Source organism: Grammomys surdaster, unplaced genomic scaffold, assembly GCF_004785775.1.
Source record: "Grammomys surdaster isolate TR1022 unplaced genomic scaffold, NIH_TR_1.0 99, whole genome shotgun sequence".
NCBI classification, from domain to species: Eukaryota; Metazoa; Chordata; class Mammalia; order Rodentia; family Muridae; genus Grammomys; species Grammomys surdaster.
The window spans coordinates 15,614,649-15,634,977 of NW_021604578.1; the positions used below are offsets into that span (position 1 = coordinate 15,614,649).

Consider the following 20,329-nt stretch of genomic DNA (forward strand, 5'->3'; position numbering starts at 1 on the left):
AGAGAGAGAGAGAGAGAGAGAGAGAGAGAGAGAGAGAGAGAGAGAGAAATATCCCTCAAGTCATTCTTTTTTGCAAGAACAAGAACTGGTGGAAATGGAACTGTTATCCTGGCCATTCTACACTTTAATTGGCATTTAAGGACCTCTATGGTTTGAATGTGAAATGTACCCCATAGTCTCTTGTGTTTGACCTCATGGCCTTCAGTTTTGGGAATTGAGGAACCTAGGAGGTGGAGCTTAGCTGGTAGAAGTGTGTTACTGGACAGGCATTGAGGATTATAACCTGGTTCCATTTCCCCCTGAGTTTGCTCAGTTTCCTGATCTGCCAGGATGTAAGGGATAAGCCATGGCACAGGCTCCTACAGGCAGGGATGTAGCTACTTGCTGCTGTACCGTCCTTTCACGATAAACTGTATTCCTTGACCTGTGATCAAACAAATGAAAACAAAACAATAAAACCCCTACGTCTCCTCACTTCAGTGGCTTTTGTCACGTCATGAGAACAGTAACAAACATAAAGACCTAGCTATCAAAAACAAACCCTGTAACTGGAGACTATCATGGCTGGGCCAGACCATAGGTAACCCCTCTTTCCTTGCCCAGAGAGACAGTGATTTGCCTTATCTAAATTTTAATGTTTTTGAAGCACCAGATTTAGAATTTAATTATTAAATGCTGAGCATAGCGGTATATGTCACTATGTCCATCTCCCCAGGAGATGGACAGCAGAGGCAGGTTGTTTCCAGGAGTTAACTGTACAGCTACTCTAGCTAAGAGGGAAAGTTCCAGGTTCAGAGATAGGTCCTGTTTCATAAATATAAGGTGCAGATCCATAGAAAGTAATACCAACACACACACACACACACACACACAGAGGAAGGAGCGTGGGTTCCAGGGCCTGGCTCCCTGCGTTGGAATCTTAGTGTACCACCTGCCAGATGTAAGTCCTTGACCAAACAGTTAACTCCTCCATGCCTGTCAACAAGGGGAATGTTAATAGCACCTATTATGTGTATATCAAGTGAAGTCATACATGTAAAACAAATCCACTTGGAACACACAAAAGCACAGTCCTAGGGCTGGACAGATGGTTCTTTGGTTAATGACATTGGTGCTCTTTCAGAGGACCTAAGTGCAATTCCCAATACCCATAGGGTGGCTCCAGCTGTCAGTAACTTCAGTCTCAGGAGATCCAATATCTTCTTCTGGCTTCCACATATACTGCCTACACATGGTGCACAGATCTACATGTAGGTAAAACCTCCCATATACAGAAAATAAAAAAAAATAAAGAAAAAATTTATAAAACATAATCACTGTTGACAGTTACTATCATCTTGGACAAAGAGTTATTACTAATTTACTAAATCCAGGAATTTTGTTTTTTTATTTTATTATAAGCATACTTAAAGTTTGCTGTTAAATATCTTTACAATGCAGGTCCTGGAAGAATCTGCCCCTCTAACATCTGTTTCAGAGAGCTCTGTGTCTTCCTCATTTCTGCAGGATAATTTGCAAGGCTTAAAGCTTGCTTGAGATCAGGAGTCCTGGGGAAGAGAGAATGTGACATTTTCAACATTAACTAAAACCTCAAGGAATGGTATCATTAAAAAAAAAAAGGTGACTAGTAGGAAAGGTAAAAAAAAAAAAAGAAAAGGAACTAAAATTCATTCTTTTCATTATTTTTTTTCTTACAAAGGACAATATTTAATTGGGGCTGGCTCACAGGTTCTGAAGCTCAGTCCATTATCATCACAGCAGGAAGCATGGTGGTGTTCAGGCAGGCATGGTGCTGGAACAGCCGAGAGCATCTTGTTCCAAAGGCAAACAGGAGAAGACACTGGGTGGAACCTGAGCTTAGGGGCCTCAAAGCTCACCCCCACAGTGACACACTTCCTCTAACAAGGCCATACCTCCTAATAATGTTATTTCCCATGGGCAAACCGTATTCAAACCACCAGATCCCACTGCGTAGTCTTGTTCAAGCTCATGAGTCTATGGGAGCCATACCTAGCCATAACATAATGCAAAATACATTTAGTCCAACTCCGGAAGTCCCCATAGTCTATAACAGTCTCAACAATGTTAAAAGTTCAATCTTCTGGGATTCATCCAATCACTTAACTAATCCCGTATAAAATCAAAATTAAAAAAGCAGATCGCATACCTCCAACATCACAGAATATGCATTACCATTCCCAAATGTCCTAGTGAGGAAATACTGGACCAAAGCAAGACCAAAAACCTGCTGGACAAACTCCAACCTCTACATCCCATCTCCTGGGCTGGTTCCACTCCCTGTTAGCAGCTTTTCTCAGCAGATAGCCCCTGGCTCTGGCATCTCGAACATCTTGGGGTCTCCAAGGCAGCTTCAGCTTCACAGCTTCTTATTCCAGTGTTTGGTATCCATACCTGATCTGGGCTCCTCCAAAGGGCTTGGGTCACTTATCCAGCTCTGCCTTCTGTAGCACTCGAGGCTCTGGTTGATCCACTCCACTGCGGCTGCTGTTCTTAGTGATCATCCCTTGGTACTGGCATCTCCAATACACTGGGGCCTTCCACTGCAACTAGGCTTCCCCAGTAACCTTTCATAGGCTCCCTTCATGGTGCTAAGCATCAACTTCTTTGCATGACCCCTTCAGTCTGGTTCATTTGCAACTGAGGCTGCACCTTCACCAATGGCCTTCCCTGGCCTCTCACAGTGCTGAGCCTCAGCTGCTCTCCATGACCTCTTCATGCCTTCAAAACCAGTAATATCTAGGTGACTCTGACACATTACCAAGTCCAGCTGCAGCCCAAGGTACAACCTTGGCTATCTTTGAAACACAGTTTCTTTGTGCTCTTAGAAAACACTTCCCAGAAGATTTCACCTCGGTGATGCTGGTCTCTTCTTAATCACCACTAATTTCTTAGTTCCAGCTAACCAGCAGTCCCTTCTGTTCTTGATTGTAAAGCCAGAGCCACATGGCCAAACCTGCTGAGTTCTGCTGCCTGCTGGAGCTAGAAAATGCCCCACACCTTGTTCTATTATCAATTTTCTGTTTTCCAACTCCTTCCTTTTCATTATTTTTAATGGATGACAGAAATGTGTTAACCCAAGACCCCTGTGCCCCCTCTTGTTTGTTTAAGTAGAAGATTATGACTTTTGTCTTGCTATCTTTTGAACTAACATCCTGCATAGCATTTGCATGGTGCCTGTGTATTTGGATCTTTGAAACAGTAACATCTCTTTTATCAAAAATATTGGTGCCGGGCAGTGGTGGTACATGCCTTTAATCCCAGCACTTGGGAGGCAGAGGCAGGCGGATCTCTGTGAGTTAGAGGCCAGCTTGGTCTATAGAGTGAGTTCCAGGACAGCCAGGCTTATACAGAGAAACTCTGTCTTGAAAAACAAAACAAAACAAAAATTGCTAATATTTCCATCTTTTTTTTTCCTTGCCAGACTTTGCTGTTACTTGTTCAGATATAGCATATTTAGAGAATCTTTCTTAGGCCTGTAATATTTCTGCTGGCCAGTCCCATCGCTGAAACGTTTTCGAGTCTGAATTCCTGAGATATGAATATATTTTTAAATGATTTTCATGGGCCTATAAGATGGCCCAGCACATAAAGTCCCGTGTTGCCAAGCCTGATGCCGTAAGTTTGATCGCTAAAGCAGGCATAGTAGGAGAAAAGTGCTGCCAGTTGTCCTCAGACCTCCACAGATGTGTCGTGGCACACAAGCAAGTAGACATGTTTGTACACAGTCAATAAATGAGAAATACAAACCAATGATTTTCATGGGCTTACAGATAGTATTCAAAATGTTTTGACATATCTGAGCCTCTCCACTTGCAACCTGTCAGAGAAGATACCGGCTGGAGGCTTTTAGAACGGCAGGAGTTTGCCATGTGGCAACCATTTTGTTTGCAGATCCTGGAGAAAGGTGAGTGGCCTTGGGGTGGCTGAAGAGGGAGATGAAGTCTACATGGCTTGAAGGTATTTATATACCTGGAAGAAAATATATTCACCTTCGTCTTTGGTACATGTTAGCCAAGTTTCATCATGAATACCAGCGTACAAAAATGTGTAAAATCAGTAGCAATAAATAAGGAGATTAAAAATCAGAAACTTGGGCCAGTGGGATGGTTTCGAGTTTAAGCCTGTACCTGCTGATCCTGATAACCCAAGTTGGTAACCTCTTCAGGTCTAATGTAATTATTGAAAAGAGGTTTGAATCATGTGAGACTGAACCCATCTATTCTTTTTAAGAGGTGTATTTAATTTCATATTTGAGTGGAAAGAAAAACATTTTTGTTACACGTGTCATTAACTGCCACTAAACCGCCACGAGTGTCAACGGTTATTGTGAGAGCTGCTTCAAAGCTAATTATGTTAATTAGAATGGAACACCCCTGTAATCTTGTGTATTCAAGCATCATGCCATCACTTTCTCCTTTTTTCTTCTCCAGATGTGAGACATCCATTCGTCGCTTGAAAAGCTGCAGGGTTATAGCTAAGATAACAAATAATTCCCAGCAAATAAAACTGGTTCTTTGGAAACATACTCTAATTGGTTAGCTACGTGAAAGGAAGTAAAAAAATATTGACATGTTTGGCGTGGAAGTCAAGACCATCGCTTATGAAAAGCTCCAGCTTGGGCCTTTCCATTTAAATAAAACTTCTTATTGCAATTAATATTATTGTCTGGTTTATGGCCCTCTAAACTATATTCTCTTTCAGCATTTCTTGGTATTCTAACTTTGCTTTCTTACACATTACACGATTTGCAATTTAGATTTTAATTTGATTTCCATTCTTTAAAACACCATTTTTCTTGCATTTCATTTTTTATTTAAAGCGTGTTTCTCTCAGGATCCATGGACGCCAGGCATAAACAAGCTACTAGGAAAAAAAATCAAGCCATTAAATGAGCTCAGAACATAAAACATGTTAATAGGAATTTCGCATAACTAAACTAAGTATTTGAGAGCCCAGCCATAGAGTTACAGCTCTTTGGGAACAAACTTTATGGGACAAGGTGTACCTGATTTACCTTCTGCTCTGGTGATTTTAAAATACAGCATTTGTGTGGCTGGCTTTAAATCCTCCCCTTTCCTGTATGCATGAAGTGTTAATATGGTTCTGAAGATTTAGGGTTAACAGCTGTACAGATGCAGGGTTTGGGTCTCTGTGGTGTTTTGGAGTTCTGAGTTTCCCCCTCCCTGAGGAAAGATAGCGGTGTGAGTGGCCACCTTGCAATTTGAGTGTATGTCCAAAGGGAAGGGGTTGTTTTCTTTTATCTCCAGCTGCGACCCACATAAATCAGCCAAGCACATTACCTGTCATGGCCCAACTCTGTGACTCACAGTTTCCCTTCCTCAATTACATGGACTCCTGGTCTGGGTGGGGTGTGTTTTTCTCTGGCCCTGTCTTCTTACCTTGATTCTGTACAGTTCAGGGGATGCTTATGAGAGCCCTTCTTTCCATTTAGAATGAGTCAATATATTAAGTATGTAGCAAGCCAAAGTAAAAGAACAAATAGGAAGTGATAATAGTAAAATATCATTATGTCAGGCCCTTACAGCATCCAACAGCAAGCAGCTCGGGAAGGGGAGGCAGTCTGCTGTTGTTCCCAGTTGAGCTTTCTCGCCATGAGCTTTCCACCGCTGTAACCCCTGTTGGAACTGGTTCACCTTCAAGCGGTTCCCAGAGTCACAGTGTTTTCACTGTTGAATGTTCTGCTCTTCTCTTTCCTCCCTGTCACAGGGTTTGGGGGCAGCTCATCCTCAGAAAATGAGCCTTAGAGGACACATTGGCATAAACATACCTGGGTCTGTAGCAAGTGGAACAATCCCACTTCCAGAGCCAGATCTTTAGTTCACTGAAACCACACGTGGCAATTTATCACCATAAGGTTCATTATAGCATCCTTTTCAACTCTTCTGACCGTTGCCTGTGACGTCACCGCTTCCTAGCTCTCTTGCATTCACCACATTCTGCCTAGTTTTCTGCTAAAATTCTTTTCAGGAACTGTCATCTTCCTTAATGTACAGGGTTTATCTTGCTTTATCTAATACCTCTTCTTTAAAACAAAGCAACTGTTGGAAAAGACTGTTTGAGGTTGGGGAGCTTTGGACTAGATGCTGGCAATGACATTCCTCGGCTATGTAAAGTTGGAGAGTTCCCACTTACCCTCATGGACTTCTGGTTTAGATACGGATCATCTTGACAGCATCATCATCCATGACAGAATAAATCATATCAAAACATGCTGCCAAGGACTGGCATTCCTTATGTAGCACTCAGTACACATGGCTTTTTGGGTAGTCTGTCCTGTGGCTGGTTCCTCTGTCTGTCCCTGTGTTACAGTTTTTTTAATTACCAGGATCTTGTGACAAGTTAATGACTGTTCAAGAGAGTTCCCCTAGGTCACAGTGGCTCCTTGGAGTGTGGGTCCTTGTGGCACTTTTATTTTCTGTATAAATTTACTCGTGAAATTCTGCACACTGATTGAGATTTTGATTAAAATTACATTAAATCCGTAGATCAGCTTGGGGAAATTGACATTTTTATGATGTTGAGTTTTACTATTCTAGAACATGGTATATTGCCCTATTAACTAAAGACTTCTTTAGTGGTTTTCAATACGTTACTTTTTTCCCCTAGAATCTGTATACTCTTTGTTAGGCTTGCCCTTGCGGACTTTAAATAATATCCCTTACAAATAAATATGTTTACCTGTTTCTCAAGCATGAGGGTAACATAATCAGCTTCTAGATGCTGGTTCTAAAGTTAATTAACTGTCCTAACTTTTAGTCTTATCTGTAGGTTTGATTGGGAGTTGTAGGCAATGATAACCCACAAAAAGTAACAGCATTACTCTTATAATTCCGCAGTCTCTATACATTCTTTCCTTTTTTCTAATTATGGCCTGCTTGATTCAGTTGAACAGGGACAGTGATAGAGCATATCCTTGTCTTTATTATAAACAAACTCCCTTCATCATTTCAGACCAACAATGGTAAAAGCCGTGGTCTGTGGAAGGGCTCGTTACAACGTAGAGAATCCACTCTTCCTGTTTACTTTGATTTTTTTTAAAAATACACCAAATTCTAGACTAAGGATGTGTCTCAGTTGTAGAACACTGTTTAGTATGCTCAGGGCCTTGGGTTTAATGCCCAGTACAAAAATACAATTATTTGAAGCTATCAAATGCTTCCTTTTTTTTTGAAAAATGCTAAAAGGCATTAATTTCAAATTCTTGAGAAAAATTCTGTTATAGTGACAAATTAAGCATTTTTGATTAGGATTTTTCCATCTGTGTTTGCAAATGATAACACCTTGTACTTTTTTGGCTTTTATATTAAGGCAAACTCAGTGAAGTAAATTGGGGATGTATGTCATTTAGCTCTCTTGGCCATAATGTTGGATAACAAGTCAGTTTCTTGGAGGCAAGCCTCAGAATCTGTGGCTATGTCTGGGCACAATGGCTGCAGCTGGGTGGGCTTTGAGCTCTGTACCTGTGGTCTGGGCTGCCTGGTGTCCATATTGCAGGTTAGTCGTGTCAATGTATGCATCTCACTATGATCCTGGTTGAAGGACAGTTCTGATTCGTGCACACTCATCATATGCATGAGGTAGACAATGCTTACATGGCTGTCAGACCTGAAGTGGATATGATGTTATTTTACCTAATGACCAAAGCAGGTCTTACAGTCAGATATCAGTAGGGTGAGGACAGAGGGGGCATGGGTACTTATGAGCAATAATTTTATCTTCCACGGAGTAAGTTCCCTTATTTTTATGTTTGGTAAAGCTTATGTTACGAATAGACTCACCTTTTTCTTGTCCTCCGAATGTTGTTCAGAGTTGTCAAATTTAGTATTTTATTTGTCAGGGAACTTTGACGAATCCACATTTCAAATAATAAGACTGGGTTTTAACTTCTTTTCTTGATTAAATTTAATATTTTGTGATTCTGTAGGGTACTTAATAGTTTACATTATTTTCAAATCTGTATTCTGGGTAGTATCTTATTTGTGGAGGCCTTTTCCAGTCTTTTTTCTTTTGTTTGGTTTGAGTCGGAGTATTAAGCCCTGGCTACCCTGTAACTTGATGAGTAGACAGGCTGGCCTTGAACTCACAGAGACCTGTCTGTCACTGCCTCCATAGTGCTGGGATTAACAACATGCACTACCAAGTGGCTGGGTTCTTTTTCTATTCTTAATGTTACCTATTATCTTTTCTGTAACGTTTTTGCTTGTTTTCTTAGGTTTTTCTGTTCAGTTCCAATGGCCTTTGGCTTGAGGTGAGACTTAAAATGGATTTTTTTTTAATTCTTTCTTGATTCTTAGAATTTATCTTATCTATCTGGTTTGTTTTTAGTATTTAGGACTTATGTAGCTTTAAAGGAATAAAGAGCATTTCCACTTTTTATTCTTCCTCCAAGTGGTCAGCCAGTTACTCCAGCATAATTATTCAACAGCGATTTTCCTCTGTGATCTGTAAAACCACTTTTAGTGTATACTAAATCCACAATTATATAAAAGGTGTGTGTCTTAGCTGTCATCCCCTTGATTTAGATGTCTTCCTGTATTTATACCACATTACCCAATTTCTGTTGGTTTCTGCCATGTGTATCATCTAGTATGGTTGGTAGAGGAGCCTCAGAAGTTTTAGAGTTGAGTTTATTTCCAGTTATATTGTAAAGACCTTCCCTCACTTTAAACCTTTTCCTATCCCTTTAAATAACATCATCATCATCATCTTTGAAAGTCCGTGAGGAAAACACACCCCATGTGAAATACTGAACAGCAGCTACTTTCCTGCAGCCAAGGTCCATGGCCTCTGCATCAGTGGGAGGGGACCTGCATCTTCTGTTTACCTCCTAAGCTGTACATTGTGCTGCGCCATGGTGCTTGTGTAACTGGTCCTCATGGAATTTGTGACTTGTTACTCCCTGGGTGGTGCCCACTGATTCCTGCTCACACCAGGCTGAGAGACTGGGTAATAAAGGAGCTTGTCTCCAAAGATTGAGGTTATTTCCAAGAATCAGAGTTGGATCTGTGAGGCCAGTCTGTCATCTGGGTTTCTTTTGTCCATTGCAGTGGTGTGTGAGTAGGGACTGGCTTCTCTGTGCTCTGCTGAAGGGAGAGATTAAGCTGCCTTGCAATTTGTAGTTACAAACGTGTCAATGCTACCAAGCGTCACACTCTCTTTACTGATGGAAACTCTCTATGGAAACTTCACTTGCATACAGTATCATATGAACCAACCAACACATGCAAAGTGTAGGCATGCTCCACTCTGTCGGGCCTGGTGAGCTGTTTTCCCAAACCACCTCTATCCTGACTTGTTCAGAATATCTCTGGGATGTGGTGCTGATGAGAAGGCTGGCTCAGAGGGGGTTGGGCACTGACAGCCACCAGGAGTAATTCCCCTCATCCATCATGTTGACAGCCCTTGGATTTCTCATCCCATGAGAACAGGGAGGGGCTTGGCTGTCACTGAATGGTCCCCACTTATCTGGCATTTTAAACCAATCTGCATCTGATATGAAATTAAGTGGATGCAGCTGAAGTTGCTTGTGTTTATGGTGGGAAGCTCATCGCCTGTCCCATGCGGCTGACAGGTGGCACAAACTGGCATTGGGATGATGACCACAGCCTGATCCCCGTCAACATAGAAAGCTTCTCATTAAGAGCGGCAGATTGGGAGCCCTGGTATCAGAGCAAATCTTTGATCAGGTAGAACTCGCTCTAGTTTCCCATCTCAGGATGTTAGATCAAGTTTGTCATTCGGGAAATCTAGGGTTAAATAACTATATCATTTTGCATTTTTAAAAATTTATAGTTTAGCTATTTCCTGTTACGATATGATAAATTCTAATAGAAGATTTTGAGAGTTTTATTTAATCGCAAGGCTAGAAACAGTATAGATATACAGTTACTCTCTATAGAGAGGAATTCCTTTATCTTTCTGTGAGCTTTGGTACCCTGTGATAGCAATACATACTTTTTCATTACTCACGTCTCTTGTTTTCCCCGGGATGCCGCTCTTTGGCTGGGTTTTATATTGGCTTGTTTTCTTGCCTATCTGATTTTAATTCTTCCCTGTGGCTTTCTCTCTAACCTCATTTTCCTTGTCTGTAGTTCATAACTCTGGAAGTCCAGTGGTTTCCAGAGGTACTAATCCTTTGGTCCCTGGTGATATGTCTCATCATGGCTACCCACCCTCTTCTTTTCCTTGTTACAACAAACAAATCTCATCTGTTTGATTTCTTGCCTCTCTAATTCTTCATTCCCCCGTTTGCTCTTCCTGGGAAATTTACATCTGTGCACTCCTGGGAGCTGTGGACTTTAAGCGGAGAAGAGTCATCTCAAAAGAATGCCATCCTCAGGCTGAGGTCCTCCACTTCCACCCCCATCCGTCCACCTTTCCCTTGTCAGCCACACTGCTATCAAAGCTATATCCCTAGACATCTCTAGATGGCAGCATCTACCTCACTCTGCCTAGAGGCAACACAGGAAAAAACAGAGTTGACTGTCGTTGCTCTGGGTGTCTACCACACACATCTCCTTTGCACTTTCTTTTGTTTCCGGGTGCATTTTAAGCGGGGAGAAAATCACCAAGGGGAAATCCATCCTTTTTCTGGTGTCCCTATCGCTGTCTTTAATTTGCCAAGCCAGAACTGGGAATCCCTCTTTCAGTTAGTGTCTTCAGTCCAGAGGAACTTTATTGTGAAAAGCATTGCTTTAAAGCCTAACAGCCTGAGGGTTTGAGCTAGTAATTTCCAAAGGACTGCTCACTAGCCCTTGTGTGCAGTGCTGCCTGCTGGAGTGATGTACAGTGGCCTGGTCTCTTCCTGAGCCACATCCAGTGTGGGCTACTTGGTCGCTGTGGAGTATGCAGCTGTCTGTCCCTTGAGCATTTCAACTTAAAGTTGATGGGAGGCTATGTATGCATGTGTGTGTGCGTGGGAGTGAGTGTGCATGTGTGGAAGGCTATGCATGTGGGCGGGGGGAGTGACTGTATGTGGGAGGTTATGCATTCGTGTGTGTGTGTGTGTGTGTGTGTGCACGCATGGGAGTGAGTGTGGACGAGAGTGATATGTGTATGTGTGTACACGCGCAGATGCACGAGTGTGGTCAAAATATGTTATGAAAATGCCATGTATGGATGTATGAAAATGCCATGATGAAATTCATTATTAAGTCTAATTAATACTCGCTAATAAAAGCATAAAATGATATCAAATATTTGTAGCCATGAATCAAATAATAAAATATATTTTTCGTTCAGAAAGATGTGGGGTGCTTGTCTGAAGTCATAGTACCGAGAAGCTGGAGGCAGGAGAATCAGAGGTTTAAGATCATCTTTACAATGTATGGAATCTGAAACCAGCCTGGGATACCTAAGAACCTGTCTCAAAATAAAATTAAGCAAATCAAATGTATAAGAAGGTTCGGCTCTTTTTAAGTAGTTTATTATGTGGTGTCATTTGACCAAAATGTTGCATTTTTTATTCCTTCCTTCCTTTCTCTCATTTACTTATCAATTCATTAGGTACAGAATATCGATCCCAGGGCTGTGAGCTTGTCCCGAAAGCTTCAACACTGGGCTATATCTTTAGCCCTTTTATTTGTTTAGCAGGCTGCTTCTCCATGAAACATCACACTCCTTGAAGCCTTGCTGTGAGATCCAGGCTACACCTGGGAAGGTGCTGGGTACTCTCACCCACAGCTCCGCTCCCTGCTCTTCACTGGATGTCTCATACTGCCCCATTAACATGTGTCTCCTAGTGTAATCAAACACTTCCTGTGCTTTAGCATGTGTGTGCTGACAGAATGGTGTCCTCTTGACTCAAACACCGAGTGGCTCTGTGGGCACCACTATTCTAGATTCATGACCATAATCTGGGTCAGCCTTTTCTCCTCTGCTGTGGAATTGAAACCCAAGCAAAAGAAATGGGCTATACTCTGAATTCTAAGAAGCACTTCTTTTTGTTGTTGTTTTATTTTATATGTGCATGTATGTATGTATGTATGTGTGTATGTGTGTGTATGTATATGTGTGTGTGTGTGTGTATATATATATATATATACATATATATATATATATATTTTTTTAAATTGAAATTGAATTAAATTTTTTTCTCCTTACTTTCATCTTGACCCTCCCAGTTACCCTCCTTTGAGCCTTCCCATACCCTCCACTCTCAAGTTGATAGTCTCTTTTTTGTTATATTTGTATGCACGTGTGTGTGTGTGTGTGTGTGTGTATGTGTGTGTGTGTGTGTGTGTAACCTTCTGAATCCATTTTTGATGTTTGTGTATATATGATATCAAGGCTGACTACTCTGCACTGAACAACCAATTAAGGGGCTCATACCTGGTAGAAGCTTCTTCCAGGAGTTGGTAGTTGTCTATTATTCTTTGTTTAGGGGTGGAATCTCATGAAACTTCCCCATGTCTACATTAACATGTCCATTGATATTGTTCCAGTGTTGCTTGTTTATGCAGCTGTTTCTTTTTTTCAAGAAGGAGTATGTAGGTGTGAGTTGTCTGTCTGCATAAACACCAAGATGCCAGAAGAGGACATCAGATCCCATTATAGATAGATAGTCAATGAGCCACCATGTGGTTAATGGGAATTGAACTCAGGACCTCTGGAAGAACAGCCAGCGCTCTTAACTACTGAGCCATCTCTCCAAGCCCTTAAGCAACTCTCTCTAAGAGAGACTTCAGCAGACTGCCTGGTATTTTGGCTCCCGCCATCTTCCTCATCCCCTCCTCCTTCTACAGTGCTCCTAAGCTGTAGATGGAGGAGCTGGGTTGTAGTTATATTTGGGCTGAGGTCCCTACAATCCACTGATCCAGTGTGTCTAGTTGTGATTTTCTGTGATGGTCTCCGTCTACTATAAGAGAAGATTCTCTGTTGACGGGTAGTACATTATCTGTGGGTGTAAGGTTAAAGTTTACCTATAGAAAGGAATGATTCTGGTCTAGCAATGTGGTCGTAGTTGATTCCGTGACCTTACCAGCCCTGGGAAGCTGGCTAAGTCTCTAGTACCAGGCATGGTTTCCTTTCTGTTGAATGGGCCTTAAGTCCAAGTAGACAGTTGCTGGTTGCCACTTACCCACTAATGTGGGTACTACTTATTGAATCTTTATGCATCTCTTGCCATAATAGTAATTGTCATGGTTCATAGGTGTTACAGCTGAGTAGGACTGTTTAATTGCTTCCTTCCTTTGGCAGTTTGCATTGTGTGTTTTGGACCCATGTTTAGACCACAGTAAAGAGGCTTTCAGGTCAGATCCATCTTGAGCCACCTAAGCTGTGTGGCCTAAGTGTGTGATGTCTTCAACAATAGGGCCTCACTCATAACCTCTGAGAGGCAACCAAAGGCTACATCTATAATCTATATTGTTTGGGGGAATCTCTTAGATTATTCTGCCCCAACCATTTGAAAGGAGGTTTCCCCTGTCTGGTACTAGAGGTTTTATTAGTCTGTGGCTCTTGTGGAAAAACATTGTCAGCCCAAGTGCCTTGACTTCTTTTCAGACTCTGTGTGTGTGTGTGTGTGTGTGTGTGTGTGTGTGTGTGTGTGTGCATACGCGAGAGCGCGCACACGCATGTGCTCGCGCACATACATGTATACATAATATATATAATATTAGGACAATATAAAACAGTATAATTCTTTGAGGCTTTACCAAATGACCTTAGTGTTATTTGTCTGTCCTCCCTTTTCCCTTCCTCCTCCCTCTTCCCTCCTCCCTCTCCTTCTGCATTGCCCACCCTTCCTCTTCTCGAGTTGAAGCTTCCTTCCTGCTATTCCGTTTCCCACTTCCTGTCACCTGCATCCTGCTATTCCTCTCTCTAAGTTTCCCCTAACACACCTATGGTCTCTCTGTGCTTTTCTTACTTCTATGATTACTCTGTGTTATAAACTCACATCTGAGGGTTCGGACCTAGGAACTACAGGTAAGAGGGAGCATACAGTGTTTGTCTTTCTGGCCCTGGAGTACCTCACTCAATAATGTTTTCCAGGCTCATCCACTTTCCTGCAAATTCAATGATTTCATTTTTCTAAGAGGCACTTTTGTGCATTGTTGGGAGCTGAGCAGGTTGAAGAGAGATGGATGTCTGTGCTGAAGAATACTTTAATGAGACCCTGAATTCTTTCCAAATCCAGAGGCTTTCCCCCCTCACTACAGAATTATTAAACTGCTTCTGTGCCAGCATCTCTGCGTCCCCTTCACCCCACTCTTTTTTTTTCCTTGATGCCTTTTTCATAGTTTGAAACTGAAGTGTCACAAAACTGAAGTGTCACCCACGAAATGTCATGTATAGACTGACTGGTGACCTCTGGACTTGGAGGAGAGACATGTGATTATCTCAGAGAGAGCTTGCTCAGGGCAGGCTTTAAGACACTTCCCCAGGCCGCAGACATCAGAAATGCCCTTGCCACTGGTCACCTTTTTCATAAACAATGGGGGAATCTTTGTTTATATGGAAATAGCATTCCAGAAATTGGTGAACAATTCCCAAGGGTCTGGTTTCGCAAGCTACAGCTTTAAGCCTTGTGGCACCTGTGTGATGTAAGACTGTGTGGGATCCATTATTTTTCAGTGGAAGTGTGATTGTGTTTGTAGCTGGTATAAGTCGTTAGGGGTGACCCTGATGCCATACAGACTCAGAGCTTATAGTTCTGATTGATCTGTTACAGCTCCATTGATCTGCAACCTGCTAGGGTCCTTGTTTGAAAGTCAGTCTCTCTGGGAGGAGAGAAGGAAGTGACATCACTTTGTTGCTGTGATTGCTTCCTTGCTGTTGAATACAAAATGGTAGAAAATAAATAGTAATTTATGTATTCCTTTTTATCCTTCACCTGGGACATATTGTTGCTGTTAGCTTCTTGTTATTTGGTCCAGAAACACACACACACACACACACAAGCACACACACAGTTCATTTGTTCATCCATCTACCCGTCCATCCATCCATCCATCCATCCATCTATCCATCCATTCATCCATCCATTCACTATGTGTGTCAGTATATATCTATGGAGGAGGCCAGTGGTGTTAGATCTCCTGGAGCTAGATTATAGGAAATCTGATGTGAATGCTGGGAACCAAACTTTGGTCCTCTCCAAGAACAGTGTGTGCTTTTATCCTCTAAACCATCCTGCTAACCCTAGTCCTAACGTTTTAATACAGTGTTAGCTATTTCGTTTCTATCTTAATCTGAAGCTTGCTCAGAGTAACACATGTAATTCTGCAGTGTCCTTTTGAATTGCAGCAATTGAGGCCGTCACACTGTCCAGCGAGCCCCCCACCCCCTGGGTTTAAACTCTAAAACCATAGATAGCATTGAAGCCTTCGGGTAGCGTATGTGAGACTGTGTGGAAGATAATTCTTTTTAGTTGGTGTGTGAGTGTGGTCCTTGGTGAGGTAAGTCTTCTCCCAGTGTGTAGTCAGGATGCCTTGGCATGCTCCCTGTGGTACTGATGGAGACTAGATCCACTCAGGGTTCTCTCTGGTCTGCGACAATTTATTCCTTTCTTGCCTCCTGGCTGCTTTGGTTGGCCATGTTCTGATCCACACAACCATTCAGGAACTCAGGCAGACAGAGGAGCCATTGACTTCCTGTCACCATGTGTGTCACGGTGGTCTTTTGTGTGTGTGGAGGGGGATCTGTATCCAGAAGAAAAATGGGGAATATTAAAAGTGTAGCCGCCATTAGAAGTCTTAGCGGGTCAAATCTTGAGGACTGGCACATAATGACCAGATTTTATTGTCTAACTACACCCATGGGCACAGAAAGCTGAGAAATGTGTCCTACCCAAAAATAACAGGAAATGGGTTTGGTGAATAAGTAAATGGCCAGTTAACAGACAAAGACATGAATCTGAGTGCTAACCAATCATGAGATGTCAACAGACATGGCGCCTAAGGGCTGCCTGCATTCTCTTTGTGGGTTGCTGGTGTTGTACTGGAGGGGGAGGTTCTCCCCTGAATTCCATCTTCTCTGCTTCTCCTCTCCACGTGCCGAGTTCTGTGGTGATTGTGGTAGGAAACCAGGCATATGCAAGGGTCTTCATATCAATGTGTGACTGGGCTTGAGGAAAAGGGAGGTAGTTGTAACTAGGAGGAGGGGCTTTCTGCTGATGGCCTTGGACCCTGCTCTGCAAGCTTAGGTTATGGCAACACTACTTTCTCTTGTCTAGAAGAGCCAAGGGCCTGCCTGTTCCCTCAGCTCCTCTGTGTGTCACTATTTACAGGAAAAACATCACTGGGGCCTTTCCAGATGGTAGCTTTCTGGACTCGAGGAAAGCCAAATCTGCACAGACCCTGGCCAGAGGCCCAGAGAATCTGCCAGGCATTGGGGCTTGTGTTGGCCTTTCTGAGCCACCACCTGGGCTTCTGCATGGTTGGTCCCTGAGCTTGAGAGAGAGAGAGAGATGTCAGTAACGCTCTGCTGCCCTTGGCTGTGCTGCGGAGGAATCCCATCCTGGCTGTGGCACAGGATAAACGGCTCACAGGCCACATGCAGCTTGTTCATTTAAGAATTAGTGAAGATTTTGTGTCACCCTGCATCAGTACTCTTGACTTTCATTTCTCAATAGCACCATTGGGAGTGGAAAAATTTTAAATGAGCCATATTCTTGATCCATGGATATGATTTCAACCAGAGAAATAAAGGCCTAAGAGACAGGCTCAACTAAAACATAAAACTTTTCAGAAATGATCCTGGAAACTTGGAAAAATAGGTTCTTTGTCTTCTATGTGCCCCCTCCCTTCACATTTATTCAGATAACTTGGATGCGTTTCATAGTTTGTGAAAGCCACAGAGTATTCCTGATGTCTTGATAGAAAATATAATACATCCAGATAGGTTAACATCTGTTATCTTAAGCATTTTAGTGGCTGGTCATGTCAGAAAAGTGTAATCTGGTGAACATCATGATTTAGCCATCTGTTAAGTGGCTAAATCTGGGGCAAGCGAGTGTGTGTGTCTGGGGGTGGGTATTTAAGGACTTGATACTCCCAAATGACGATGGCAGTACAGATTCTTTTAAGTAATGGTACCTGCCAGGTTTTTGGACACTTTTCTCAGAAAAGAGAAAAGATATTAAGAAGATAGCTACCAATGTGGCAGCAATTGACAGAGGACCCGGTGGCTTTAGGAATCAATACTGCAGTTTGTGTCTAGGCTATAATTTATCAAAGCATCTCAATGTGTTGGTCAGAGGAGTTCATGGCTACCCTGATTTACAAGTGAAGCTAGCAGTAAACTCGAGTTTTATCCACTGCCCATGGCCTCGCACAGAGCAGGAAGCATACAGCAGCAACCTGTATTGTAAAAGACTGGCAGAAGGGTACTGGGCATGGCATAAGGTGGCACAGTGGATAAAGTGCCTGCTGCCAGGCGTGAGGCCCTGAGTTCCATCTCTGGAACTCACATGACAAAGGGAGAAAACTGAATGCAAGTTGTCCTTTAACAGGACATGCATGAACACACAGACACACAAGACACACAGACACACAGACACACACACACTATCAACATGTTAAAAATTAAATGTTTCTTTAAAGTATTGATACAGCCAGTTGGACAATGTGTGGTCTTTCATATTAGAACACCATGTCTAGGTATTCTTACAGCAGAGCCAGTGGGTCCTGAGCAGATCACTGAGTACCCTGGGCCAGGGATGCAGTTGCTGGAGGAAGTGTTACTGAGCATTGAGATTCTGTTTTTTGTAAGAGACTTGGAAACATTCATATTGGGGTTGAACCTAAGACTTCCTACTGGTTAGATAAGTCTCCATCTCCGAGCTAATGCCCCAACCCTTTACTTATTTATTTATACCTGAGACAGGGTCTTGGTAAGCTGCCAGACTAAAATTGTCATCTCTCAGCATCTTTGTGTAGTTAGGGTTGCAGAGACTGCCACTAGACCAAGCTTTTTTATAAAAGCCTTTCTGTTTCTTGAATAGGACCGAACAGAAGAAACCCCATCCCTAACATAACCTTGAGACCTAAGTAGGAATGGTGGCCCGTGCCTGTAATCCTAACACTTGGGTGGTAGAAGCAGGAAGATCGATCGGGAGTTCAAGGCCATCATCATCACACAGCAGGCTGGAGGCCAGTCCTGGGCTCCTCCGTTCGACCCTGTTACAAACAGCAAAAATCTTAAGAGATGGTTTGTGAAATGCCGAACTCGAACATATAGTCTTAGTGGATCCTACCAGAGTTTGCTAAAGAGTTGGTTATCATGCCCTTACACCGTGATTTGGTTTGATCTGGTCAGATCTTTGCTCTGAAACACTGTGAATCTTTAGCTGTCAGAAGACGAACAGCCTAAGTTACTAAGAGAATAAAGAAATGTTTGCAAGACAGGAGCCAAGTCTGACCTAAGGGCGGGGGGGGGGAGGGAAAGGGTAGGAGAGGGATCCTGAGACCTTGGGATATAAAGTTTGTTATGGAGGGCAGCTTTTCTGTGTTGGCTGTCTGCTGTGGAATTTATTGACCATGCTTGGCTGCTTCTTGGTCCTCCCTCCAGGACCTATCTTCCTGTTCTCCCCTTTCTATCATGGTGAAGAAGTGTATTTTCGGTACAGAGTTGGTACTATGCAGGGGCATGGTAAGGGCTAAGCTGATATATCTCTGGATAAAGGGCTGGAAGTGTCTGACTCTAAGCTCTGAAACAGAAGGATGCTGTCAGCTGGAACAGACATAAAAAAAGCATTTCCTAGAGATTTTATTTATTTGTTTGTTTATTTATTTTTGACATTTAAAGACAGTTTTTCTTTTTCCTTAATGGAAGTGCAATCCCTAAAAGCATGTTCTAGGGTCTCTTTCTCAGAATTGAACTTTTAGCACCTTGTGGGGGCAACTTTTTATCTCAAGATGTGTTATAAAGTTGAAAAGCCATTTCTGTTTAGAATGTATGCATTTTCTCAACTACCTACAATATTGAAGAAAAAAAACAAACACAATTGGTGGATATCTGGGGGGAAATTCTATTCTTTCACTCTGTAGTTTTGGAAAAAACATAGGAACTAAAACGTTGGAAGTAAACACAGGTGAATGTGTTTTCTCTTCCCTTTAGGAAGCTAAGAGAAATCAAAGGAAGCAATTAGTTAGAACGCCTTCCCAAGGGCACCAAGGAGTGCGGAAGAACTTAGGGGTCAGATTTCATTTGCTCAGTTACCCATGTGCTCTGTGTCTTCTCTCCCTCCCCAACCCCTGTCTCTATCTGCTTCTGTCAGTCTGTCCTGTTGCTCTCTTTCTCTGTATGTGTGTGTTTGTAAGAGAGAGGGGGGAGGGAGGGAGAGAGGGAGGAGAGGGCAGGGGAGGGGGGGGGGGAGGGGTGGGGCGGGGAGACAGAGCACTCATTTCTGCATGTATTTACAGAGGCCGGAAGTTGACATCTGTGTCTCTCTTGATCACTGTCTGCCTTAATTTCTGAGACAGTCTCACTGAACCTGGGGTTAGCTGGCCAGCAAGCTCCCAGGATGCCAGAAGTAAACTATACATCTGGGGATCTGAACTCAAGTTCACAGACATGCACCGTAAGCACTTCATAGGCTGAAGCCTCCTCCTTGGACTTTTTGTGCTATTTCAGCTCCCTAAAGGAACGGCAGGTAAAGAAAAGACTTTCCTTTGGTCCTGCTGCAGAGCCTTGCAGCACTCTTCTGTGTTTCTGCTTCTAATTTACGAAGTAAAAGATACTGGCGATCAGATCCTAAGTGTGCCTTTATTGAAACTATTAATTTAGGCTTTAGAGGATGGCTCTATGGTACAACTCCTTCTTTGCCTTTACCAAGCCCTGGATTCAGTGCTTAGCATGTTCACACACACACGTACACACACACACACGTGCACATGTGTGTGCACATGCACATCTCAAATCCAACCAATTGAACAGCCTCTGTGAATCAAGTAGCACAGGGAGCAGTGTGTGTGTGTGTGTGTGTGTGTGTGTCCATGGTATGCAGTGTTTAGAAGGAATATCAGGTGCACATGCATATGATAGACACACAGTAGGCATTGAACATCATACTCCTGCATTGCTTCTGCCAGCAAGTGCTCTGCTGGAAGGACATGGGGAACATTAGATAGAGTGTTGGAGGGTCTTAATCTGCCTTCCTGGTCTGTTTCCACTATAAACAGTTCTCCACATTCTGATGCCAGACCTGTGGGTTAAGGGGTTAAGATGGGAAGATGGGTAAACGGGCGTTGTTCTACAGTGACAGACCATGATGCTGGCCTCCACTCCTTACCATTCATTCTCTCTCTCTCTCTCTCTCTCTCTCTCTCTCTCTCTCTCTCTCTCT

The 20,329-nt window shown here is 42.8% G+C and overlaps 1 protein-coding gene across 2 annotated transcripts in view; it reads left to right on the top strand.

Annotated features, from left to right (window-relative positions):
• LOC114634839 (microtubule-associated serine/threonine-protein kinase 4-like) overlaps positions 1-20,329 on the top strand; it is a 311,910-nt gene that overhangs the window by 207,951 nt on the left and 83,630 nt on the right. Inside the window, exon 4 of one of the 2 annotated variants that reach the window (XM_028783444.1) lies at positions 3,792-3,848. The exons of the other annotated variant lie outside the window; for it this stretch is intronic. Within the exon in view, the coding sequence (XP_028639277.1) occupies positions 3,792-3,812 (21 nt within the window). The 3' untranslated portion in view covers positions 3,813-3,848. Of the gene's footprint in view, positions 1-3,791; positions 3,849-20,329 lie in introns of those variants that run through there. 2 annotated transcript variants of the gene reach the window in all.